Source organism: Monodelphis domestica, chromosome 1, assembly GCF_027887165.1.
Source record: "Monodelphis domestica isolate mMonDom1 chromosome 1, mMonDom1.pri, whole genome shotgun sequence".
In the NCBI taxonomy this organism is placed as follows: Eukaryota; Metazoa; Chordata; class Mammalia; order Didelphimorphia; family Didelphidae; genus Monodelphis; species Monodelphis domestica.
The window spans coordinates 638791063-638802485 of NC_077227.1; the positions used below are offsets into that span (position 1 = coordinate 638791063).

The following is an 11423-nucleotide window of genomic DNA, read 5'->3' on the forward strand; positions in this document are numbered from 1 at the left end:
GAGACGCCATGCAGTAGTCCAGTCTGCTCCCCTCTCTGCCCAGGCCATCATTGGGGGGATTAGAGGGGCAAGGGAGGATAGGCCTTGAACACCCTTGATCCAAAGATCTCAACAATCCGCTCAGTCAGGTGTGCGGACTGGCTCCAGCCCCTTGAGGTATTTTATCAAGAGTGAGCAGCCGGAGGAGAGAGCAGGCGAAGGCGTCGAGGGTGTGAAACGAAGCCAGGGGCTCCAGGCTCCCACAGGCAGTGGGAAGCTCCCCTCTGGTCAGACAGCCTCCCAGAAAACCTCATAGTGGCAAGAAAACCTCATAGTGGCAAGGAGTGGATGACAGGAACCCGGCGGGTGGTCGAGGAGAGGCAGGAACCAGAGGGATCGATCTCCTCCAGGCAGTCCCAGACTACTAGGCAGCTGCTGGATGTTTGAGTTAGAGTTCAGATACTTAGCCCCAGACTAACCGCACCGCTCCAGGGCACGGAGCCCTGGGAGAGCTTTCCCTTGGGTCTTCCGACTGCAGGCTAGAGTTTCTCCCAAGCGATCATGGAACCTTCCCGGGTTCCTTTGGGACAAGTACCCTGGCATCCTGCGTCTCTCTGCAGATAACCGAGATATTGTTTCCAAACTTGCGCCTCCACGGCGCGTTTCTTACACTTGGGTCCCGGTCCCGGGAACTACGCGACGACTCTGACCACCTTCCTGAAGGGCGGAGCCCAGGGCACGGCCTCAGGGTGGGATTGCTTTCACCGGCGGGGGTGGGGTGGGAGAACAGTCCGCGTGCCACACACTTTAGGTGTTGAGGTAGTTTCTTTAGGTGTTGGTATAGCTGTTACTGCCGTGGTCTCCGCCTCCTTTGCAGCCGCTGCCGCCGCCGCCGCCACTGCTGCAGCTGCTCTTGCAGTTCAGCCTCACGTGAGTTTCCTGGGAGACTCCAGACTGGGACTGGGACTGGTCACTGCCTGGCCACTCTCTGGCAGCGCTGGTAGGATGGGTTGGATGGGCAGGAAGAGAAAGGGACAAGAGACAGGCTAGAAAGTGAGCTCGCGCTGACCTCTCCCCCTCCCCCCACCTTTCGGGGGCTCTGCCCATCGTAGCCGAACAATCTAGTTTGTTTAAAGGAGAAAAACGGGCAAGAAGTGCTCACTTAATCAGTAACTTGCGGAGATGGGACTGTGTCTGCAGGACCGGATCCGGATCTGCCAAAGACTGGGGCGAAGATACTGTGGTTTGAAGGATTAGTTCAGCAAGAAGAAGAAAGCCAGGCTAATTCTCTAGACCACAAGGCCTTTGGGGGGAGGGGGAACTTTCTTCTAAACCTGGCAACATGCGGCGATCTTGAGCTTTCTCACAGAAATAAAGAATAGGAAAAGTTGGTCATTTAGCAGCAAACTTCGTTTCCGCTTTGCTAACAATCGCTACAACTTTCTGGCCTCGCACCGTGAGTTTTTCTTCTGCCTCCACACCCAAAAGAAAGTGACCTACTGTAGTCAAGTTTTCCCAAGCCTGAGTAACTTTTGGTTTGTATGCCATGTTGTTTGGGGGAGAAGTGGCTCCTATGTCCCCCTCGTCCCGCAGACGGGAAGAATAGTATTCTTTCAGCTACTCGACTTTGTAAACTAGAGAACTAAAACTTATTATGCCTCAGTATCTTATCTATCTAAGTTCAGGGACCCAGTGGAGTGGAAATCGTTGTGATCGGTTTTCTGGCCGAAGTTGGTGGTAGTGTTGTTGTTTGAAAGCGAAACAAAACCCAGGCACGCACATACAATCCACTTTTAAACTTGAATAAAAATAATTTGTTTGGGCTCTATCTTCTTTGTCCTTGTTGGGCTTTGGGGGCATGGAAGAACCTCTAATTGGAAAGAACGTTCTATTCCTGTCCCATATTCAGCGAAGCCCCTTGGGATAGCTAAGTAAAAAAAGGATTTCCCCTGCCAGAAATAAAAATTAAAAACATGGCTCGTTTTCTATTGTTTCGTTCTCTCTCTCTCTCTCTCTCTCTCTCTCTCTCTCTCTCTCTCTCTCTCTCTCTCTCTCTCTCTCTCTCTCTTTTCTCTCTCTCTCTCCCTCCCTCCCTCCCTCTTGTGTATCTCTCCTCATAATAAAGGAAATTTCGTTCTTCTTCCATCTCCCAATCCCCTTTCCCTCCCGCATTTCTTTCTTTTGAATACAATTAAGGTGGAGAAGTCAAAGACAGACTACTGGTTCCTAAGCAAAACGGCCCCTTTGGAGATCCTGATTACTATCCCCTGCCTTATTTCGAAACCCGTGGACAGAGGTTGGAAGAGCTCTACTCTCATTCATGTTCTATAGGCCTCTTTCAAGCTGTGGAGTCTGTTGAGACTCCACAGATGAGAAGCTATTTCAAAACAAAACAAAACAGACGGTTCGGGGCATAGGACTCCCCTCCCCCCCCCTTTTCTGGCAAACTGGAAAAGTATTGCTTTTCTGTGAGAGAAATGGGAGCCTGAGGTAGAAACGGGGAACCCAGAGAAGAGCAACACTGAGGAGGAGTGCTTCATTAGTTTGAATTTTATTATTGGGGAATAATGTAGATAAAGAGGAGGGGAAGGAAACTGCCTTACATTTCAACAGGTAATTTGTGGTCTTCACGTCGGACAAATCAAATTTACAAATTTCTTTTCCTGCTAAGGGACAAGCGGCCAAGACCAGAGCTGATAACACAGGCGCCGAGTGCTTTCGGCTAGATTCTTGTAGAAATGAAGGTGCACTAAAAATTCACTAGACAAAACAGTTTTCTAAAAGAGAGAGAGAGATGAATTGGAACTGAGGTTTTGGTTCTGGTTTGTTTGTTTGTTTTTCCTTGTCGGGTTTCTTTTCTTTGTTTCTTTGTTTCTTTTCTTTTCTTTTCTTTTTTTGGTTTGGTTTTAGTTTTTGGTCTTTAACCCGGGACCGGGAGCCTCGTTTTAGCTGAGGTGTTCCCAGCCAACCCGCTGTCCTCCGCCCTTTCCTCCCCTCAGATCTTTCCAGCCTGTCTGAGCTCCCCAAACTTAAATCAGTTTCCCTCCCACCATCTGGACCTCAAGCTCCACCCCATCCTGCTTCCCTGGAACCATTGATTCTCATTTAATAAATACACCAAAGGGTAGAAAGGGAAGGGGTAAGATAGTATTGTAATAACTGGACACTTGAAAGCATCACCATTTGGGGAAGAGGAAGGGAGGTAACAGGGATTTTTGCTTTCCTTTTATATATATATATTTATATTTATATTTATATATATGCAGTATATATCTTAAAGATCTGTTTCCTGGGTGTTAAGACTCAAGATAGGCTCAATTCAATAAACAGCAACTAAAAAGAATAAGTGGTCCCCGGAACGGACCTGAATATTTACACCATTCCCACCGCTCAGCTGCGGCAGAATCCTAAACCAGTGCTGCTGGCCAGAGGAAGGGAGGGGCGGGGAGAGGCGGAGCTTTACCACTTCGACTAGACATAACCACTGACTTAGACATGAAATGTCCAGGCTCCCAGGCCCTCAACTCGAATCCACAGCCCCGGCAAAGTAGAGGAGGAAACTAGAGGGAGCCGTTTGCCAGCAGCCTGGGACCAACGAATAGGAGAGGGCAGTCGAAGGAGAGTTTGTGTCCGCTATGCACTTGCACTTTTGTTGGTGGTGGTGTTTGGCTGGAGTGGCTGCTAAATCCTCTTCATATTGTAGAAGCACCAGTTAATAATCCCAGTGTCCAGAGACAATAAATAAACTTGATTAAGTTCAAACAGTGGGTCAGGACCAATAGTCTCGGAAGTCTGGGAGTATGGAGTTGCATGGCCAGAAAGGATGGAAGGGAGATTTAGGGGCATAGCAAGAGCATCGAGGGAACAGCAATTCCTGCCCAGCAGGTAACAGGTGAGTGAGGTGGAGACAGGTGTCCCTTCTCGCAAGAGCTGCAAGTTTAAACATCCCTGTGAGGCAGGTGGCATACAGATTCAAAGGGTAAGGGGGAGAGACAACGAAGAGCATGGGGAGCTTTTTGGAACAATGAAGCATATCGATGCTGGAGAGGTCAAAGAAAGAGGAGGAACAGGAACAGCAGCAGCAGCAGCAGCAGCAGCAGCAGCAGGGCTGGAGGGGAGGTGGTGGAATTGGCAAATCACTTCCTGGATCTTCTCCTCCTGTCTTCTCTCTCACTCAGGCTCCCTCCCTCTTTCTTTCTCTCTCTCTTTCTCTCTCTCTCTCACAAGACTTGGAACCTCCAAGAGGCCTGGTCCTTATAGTCCAGACAGTCAGGTGAATTGAAGTTGAGTTTCCAGGCAGAAGAGGCTGCAGTGGCCCCAGGCTCCTTGTAATCGAGGCATTCAGAGGAGTTGAAGGCAAGCCCCGTGCTGCCATAACTCTGATGGTGGTGGTGGTGGTGATGGTGGTGGTGACTGGAAGACTGGCTTAATGGGTGGTGAGGGTGGTGGTGGTGGTGATGGCCAGACATGGATGAGGGGGTCATGGGGCTAAGCTGATGGGGGTGATGGTGGGAGTGCATCGGTGCCAGGTAGGAGCTACAGTCCACACCACCGAAGTAAGAAGAGGAAGGCGCAGGGTAACCCTGGCTGTAGCCACCGCCTTGACCGTAGGACATGGGATAGGAAGCAGCTGCAGCGGAAGCTGCTCCTGCCGCCACAGAACGTTGCATGCAGGATGTGTTGCTGGGTGCTGGCAAAGGTTCGGGAACGGAGACAGAGGAGGGACCTGAGCCTGGGGAGATAGAGGCAGGGCTCCAGATGGAGGACGCAGCGGGAGTGCTCAGGGACGATGCTGCAGCTGCTGCGGCCACCGCTGCAGGGTTTCCTCCAAGGGCTGCAGCAGCGGCAGCAGCCGCTGCTGCTGCTGCCGCCGCTGCAGGGTTTCCAGAAGAATTAGAAGCTGAGCTGGAAGATGAAGCTGAGCTAGAGACTGCAGGTGGAGTGAACTGGCCGCTACTTTCAGAGCCTGAGCTTTCCCGAGCAGGGGAAGACTTTTTCTTGGTGGGGCGGCTTTTGGCCCCACTTCCACTCTGCTGCTGCTGTCGGCATTTAGCTCGTCGGTTTTTGAACCATACCTAAACAAGAACAGGGAGATTAGGAATACACTAGGTCCCAGGTTTAGCACAGTTTTCTTTCCCCCACCCCACCCCCTTTCCCTGTCTCTTCCAAAATTTTCACCTTTGGTTCTTATCCACTCTCATCAACCTATCTCGTCCAGTTTTCTCTTCTCACATCCAGGACCGTCCTTATCAGACTCTGTTTCTTTCCTATCAGAAAATCATCCAATTCCCCAGAACCTATTTCCTAAATCTCTACCAACAAGTGGTGGATGCTTCATGTACCCATTTCACAGAACTGTGGGAGTCTAATCCCAGATTCTCAATATTTCCCTAAGGAAAAGGAAAATTATTCAAGTCAACTCCACTTTAAGAGCACCATTACAAGATGTTCAAAAGGCTGCTGGAGAGGAAGAGCCCAGGACAACGCTGGTCAACAGTAGGATTCGGCAGTCTGTCCTGGGAAGTGGGCAGCTTTTCTCAAAGTTCCTAATAATCTTCAGAATCCCTTTAGATATACTCAAAAGTCCTCTGATTTTTAATGAGAGAATTAGTAAAAGGAGGTGGGTAGGCAGAAAAGCAGATCTTGGAATCCAATGTGTTTATTTTTTAATATAAAATTTCTGAGGTTAGATTGGAGTTGGAGCTCTGAAGAAGCCACTAAATGAGGAACCAGAGAAGGATCAGGATTCCAAGTCCAAACGAAGATCAACCCTAGGGAATGCAGAAAGGAAATCTGGGCCGGATTTCGTTAGGTGTCTCCTAGAAGTTAGGAGCACCATACTCCAGAATCATAAAGTCCCCTCTTCTGACCACCACACAGTTCTAATTTCCCTTCTCTTTCTTACAGCATGGAGGGGAGGGAGGGGAAACAGAGCAAAGCTCTAAATTTTCTATTACTCCCAGGTTAGTTTCAAAACCTGGTTGTTTCCTGGCCCAAATCATTTTCAGTAGTAGAAATCGTAGTTTTCAGTAGTACAAATAAAACAAAAATAAGTATAGTTTGTGGAATCTCCTCCCCCCCCCCCCCACCGCAGTGGACCATTCTAGTGAGATTAAGAGGAAAACAAAATGAAATTAAAGAAGTTTAAACCCATCCGATCATGCTCCACAATGTAGCACAGTTCTGAGCTTTCCTTGTTCTACATACAACTTATCATTTTTCCTTGTTCTAGTATCACAGGGGCTAAGGTGGGGGGCAAATTTAGGACCCAAAGGAAAGAGGAAAGTTAGAAGGTAATATAGACTATAGAAAGGGAGGCTTGGACACTAAAAGGACTTTAGCTTCCAGAATCATCTCCTCTTCTCCATTCTAAAAAGTGCTTTCAACAGGGGAGTGGGTAGTGCCAGGAGCTTGCCAAGAAAATTCCTTAAATTGCCCCCCCCATGGTCCTGGCCCAGAGCTATAGGGAGAGACACAAATCCACAACACCTCATTTTCCCCACCTCTAAGTCCAAATTCTAGGGCAAAGAATCCTGTCCCTGAAACCTATTTTTCCTTCCTACCCCGTTCACTCATCTCAAAGAAATCAGAAACCAGATTGTAACTGTATCCACAGCCAGGCCAAAATCACTATAAGCCAATCTGTGTGTCTCAAAACGGTCCTGGTCTCTAACTGTAACTCTGAAGCAGATCAGGGAGGAACCTAGCTATAGGAATAAATGCCAAGTCCTTTGCCCTTAAACCCACTCCATCCCAGTCTCTTGGATTGGGGAAATTCCAACCTGGACTCTGGACTCAGGTAAGTTGATTTTAAGAGCCACCTCCTCCCGCATGAAGATGTCTGGGTATCGAGTCTTGGCAAAAAGTGCCTCCAATACATCCAGCTGTGAACGTGTGAAGGTGGTTCGTTCGCGCCGCTGCTTCCGGGGGGTAGCTGTGCAAGAGAAACATGTGTATTAGTGCTCTTAAGTCTGAGCATTATAACCTGGACCTCAGCACTCCGAAGTCCAAGCTGACAGGAAGGAAAAGAATTCCAGAGTTTCTTCAAGTGAGAGTTGAAGATACTCTTTGGGAGCTTTTATTTGGGGGCAGGGACAGAAAATGAAGAAGCTGTTTTCTAAGTTTTGGGGGTAATTGGAGAAAGGGTGTACAGAAAGAGAAGCAGTTGTTGCTGGTTTCCCAGAGCTCCTACAAGGGGAGGCTGCTCAGGTTCTCTTCTTTCCAAAGGTCTGGGCCAGAATTGCCATAGGTAGGAGAAAGTCCAGTGCTTATGAGAACTAGTTCTTGCTGAGTGCTGATGGGTGGGGGAGGGCAGAAGAAGGAGTTGGTCTGAATTTCAAGAAGGCTTTAGGTTCACAGGGTATCTTCTACTTGCTCTCTTACCCTGCTCCAAGTATAAAAAGGAGAAAAAGAGAAACTAAATTTCTCTCTCCCTTTCACTTCATAGTCTCCACACTTGCTTTAGAAAGTTTAAAAAATCTATGGGGATAGAAGCTCCCAGATTTTTGTTTGTTTATTTTCAGGGAGGAGGATTCAAGGAAAGAAACAGATTAGAGTTAAAGAAGTTAAGAGTCCTTCTCAGGCAGCTTCTCCCCCAACCAACAACTTCCCATACAAAATGAATTAGTGCAAAGCAAGGGGCCCAGGGTCCAGAACAAGTTAAGACTGGAGGGAGCCGTCCCCTTCCCTCAACCAGCCCGAATTTTTTCTATACTGGAGAGTCATGCTTCCAGAGCAACCCTTCAAAGTCTAAAGCAAAGATTTACCCCGTTTCCTATCCATCCAATTTAGTGTGAAAATTAGAAATCAACAAAATCAGATCACCTCTGCCGAAGTAATCCATATGCTGCTCTGGAGGCTTGGCATACATCGGGCAACATTTTATATGTACGCTGTCTTGTATCAAGTACTTAACATGACAGTGCATGTTCCTGGTTTCCTGCCTGTATGGCCTATACACAGATTTCTACCCTAGCTGTTAACCAGAAACCACTTAAGTTTCCCCTAAGCCCCCTGATAGACGGTGATCCCCAGAGAAGACTTTAAAGTTGCATATTGTATAAGTTCTACTCAGCAATCCTGCTTGTACCTAGTGACTGTTAGGTCATGGAAGCCTCTAGCGGGAGGAACAGGTGGTCTAAGAAGGAGCAAGGGTAGACGCAAAAGAAAGTGAATCTTAGCCCAGGTAGGTCAAGTTCGGCAGTGCTCACCGGGATATCCCACTGAGGGATGCAGCAGATCCATGGCTGGCCCTGCGAGGCCCAGCCCATTCATGCCGTAGGGGGGTTGTTTGAGGTAAGACATCATGCTAACAGCCGGGTAGAGGGGCCCCAAAGGATCCAGAGGGGGCCAGTCACCGGCTGGAGATTCCCACAGCGCAGTCCCAGGTGTCAGAAGGGGCTCCGATGGATTCTGTAGGTTCGTGGGCCCAGGGCCTCTGGGAACACAAGACAGGAAACCCATAGCTAGTAGCAACGGGGACAGCTGCTAGGTTCCCCAGCCTCAACACTGGGTAAGCCCCTGGGTGAGCAAAGTTCAGGGAAATGAGTAAAAGGTGGTCTGGGGGCTGTAAGGCCGAGTAGGAGGACCAGAAAGGTAGTTTCACCACTTTGAAAACGAGGCCTGGCTGAATCGGGCTTTGCTTTTACTAAGAAAATAAACTTTTCTAGATTTTCTTCCTCTACTTCCACGCTATGACAAAAGCTCGGAGAAAAGGGAACTTTTTCTATTCCGCAGGGTGGGGGGAGAATCAAGGTGAGTATGGGGAGATCCTGGCCTTCAGGGTGTCGATGGCAACGAACCAAAAATACCGGAGTAAAAAAGCTGGTTGGGGGAAGTGAGAGGGAGCTGCTTGCGGAGCTGGGCCTCTGGCTGCAAAAATGAAGATTCGCTCGGGAAAGGTTCGGCCTGAGGCTGTGAGGGAGTGGCTGTTGTTTCTTTCATTTAAAAAATTTGTTTAAAGGGGCAGGGGTGGGGTGGGGGCAGGCAAGAACCCTGGGAGTGGGGTGTTGGAGGGCATTTCTATCTAGCGAAGGAGCCCACACTCAGCTAGACCTTATGGAAAACCCAGGGGACAAGAGCAACAGTTCTTCTCCAGGGTCCTGAGGCCAGAGGCACTACTTCCTCAGATCGATTTCAAAAATTTTACCTAGGGTCCGTCCCCAATCCCTCACTTCAGCCCGCACCCCTGCCACCCGAGCCCTCGAAGAAACTCTTCCTCCGCATTCTGGCTAACTCCAATAGTAGCTGCCCGTCCCGGGCCCAGTTCTGCACCCTGCTGCTGGCCTACTAAGCTAAAAAAAAAAAGCAGAAGCGATTGGGGTGGGGGTGGGGGTGGGGGAAGGTGAGTGCGAGACAGGGTCAGAAATCCGAGGAGGGTTTTTCCTCTTAGTTAGGGGTGTGCATGTGGACGGGACTCTTCTCTCCTAGGGCAGGCCGCTTCTGAAGGCCCGTACTGGCCCTTTTGTAGTCAGTTGTTGGCTGGTAAGCTTTAGAGAGAGGTTGGAACTCTGGCCCTCACCAGGGTCAGGGTAGCGGTCTAGGACGCCTCTGGAACAGGTAGGGTGGGCGGGCAAGGCCTAAAGATTTCCAAACTCCAGTTGTCTCTCACACCACGTCCCAGCCCCAAAGTAGGGCGGTATTTCGGGAGCTAGGCCTTCAGCGGCGCAAAATTCGGCCTCTGGCTGGGGCTGCAATCTCCTTTTGCCACTTCCCTGGCCATCCGGAATTTGAGGGGCTTCAAGACAAGGTGTCTTGAGAGAAGAATAAGTGGTAGGAATCGGGCATCGAGCCCAGAGTCCGAGAGCAGCAGAGAGACCTAGAGCCCCAGTTGCTTCACCTGATTCCCGGCGAGGCACTGGGGACCAAGCCGCTGTAAGTGGAGAAGGGTTGGGGATGAGTGGGGAGGGCCGGTTAGGGGATGGGGAAAATGCCAACTAGGGCTCGTAGTTCTAGTGGAGATGGAAGGCCTGGCTGAGCGCCGCCCTCTTACCTCACGCCCCCCTCCCCCAACCCCCACCTCGCTGTTGGAGGTCGAAGAGGAAAGGGCGAGGAGCCGCAGCGGGAGAGGGCTAAGAGGGCTTAGGACAGGGGCAAGAGCCTGAAATGGTAACAGGTTTCTACTCTGCCGCAGTTCCAAGTTAGAAAGACTTTCTCCAAACTTAGCACTTCGCTTAGGCTACTTCGAAGGAGGCGGGGGTGAGTGAGGAGTAGGGGTCGGATCTCAGCAGCTGTGCCCCGGGATCCTCAGCACCGTAAGGGAGTCGGGAAAGGTGCCTCGGCCTTCCGAGTTCCGCCCCTGCCCTGGGGCACACGGAGCTGAGGAGTCCTGGGAACTAGGGGCCTCGGCTGGGGAAGGGGCTGCAGTAACAGCGGCCGCTACGGCGGCAGCGGCGGCGGCGCCAGCTGCTGCTGCTACTGCTGCAGGCGCGCACCCCTTCGGCTTCTGCGATCCCATTCTGGCCCCGCAAGTTTTGCTTCTTACCTGCACTCAGCTCCCGAGGCGGATAACGAGCTAATTCAGGCGCATGAGAGAGAAGAGCCGGGGCCTTTGGCAGTAAACCTGTAAAAACAGAGGGGACAGAGGAAGTTACTAGTCGGGCAGAATGGTTTGGCTATCCTCTCCGGGTTTTCTCCCTCCCCTCCTTCCCTTTTCCCTTTCCCCCTTTTATCTCTCTCCCTGGGTTCCCCCCTCTCTCTCTAGGTCTCCCCTCCCCCCGTATGGCTTTCTAGGTTTAAACTTTATTTTGTGGAAACATCACACCCTTCCATATCATTAAATTGCCCCAGACTTGGGGGGGGGGTCTGGGGGGGTGTCAAGGGGAAGCTGCTTGCTGCTGCAGTTGCAGCTGCACGAGAAATGAGGCAGGGGAAGTAAGGAGTGGGTAACTGGGGTTTGGGAAAAGTCTGCAGAGGCACTTTGCAAACTAAATAAATCAAGCGATTTACCTTGTCGAAGTGGCTGTCTTGCTCGGTTGTTTAGGTGATTGGAAATGTAGCCTGATGAAGATTGATCACCTTTCTACTGCCCTCCCCGAGTATGTGAACGCCAGGCAACTTGCGTAACGGGGCCGGGCCGCCAATCCTGGGCCCAGCACTGGCTGAGTGACAGCGGGCCGGGCAATGGCAGTTCGAGCCGGGGGTTACCTCTGCGCGCCCCCGCCCCTCCCCCCACCCCCTGCCTTCCTCCTCCTCCCCCTTCCCTTCCCCCTCACTCCCTTTCTCCCTCCCTTCCCTGCCTCAGCCCGCCCGGCCCAGGCGGCGCACTAACTCGCTAGATCTCTGAAAACGCAGTACTGGGAAGAGGTAATCTAGGGCTGCGCCTCCAAGCACTCGGGCTCCTGGAGAGCCTGTATCCAGACTTTGAGCCCTTTTGGGTTCTCCACACTCCCTCTCCTCACTGTCCCAACTCGCCTCTTTGGAAGTGGCAGAAGGGTGGTGAGGGG

At 50.8% G+C, this 11423-nt stretch overlaps 1 protein-coding gene across 1 annotated transcript; it reads right to left on the reverse strand.

The window, feature by feature from the left end:
• Positions 1-2514: 2514 nt before the first annotated feature.
• OTX1 (orthodenticle homeobox 1) lies at positions 2515-11034 on the reverse strand. The gene is made up of 5 exons (XM_001374882.3): positions 10927-11034; positions 10463-10540; positions 8190-8416; positions 6762-6913; positions 2515-5054 (listed from the first exon to the last, which is right to left on the reverse strand). Exons 3-5 carry the CDS (start codon positions 8284-8286, stop codon positions 4200-4202), a joined length of 1104 nt encoding a protein of 367 aa, XP_001374919.2. The 5' UTR covers positions 8287-8416; positions 10463-10540; positions 10927-11034; the 3' UTR covers positions 2515-4199.
• Positions 11035-11423: the final 389 nt, after the last annotated feature.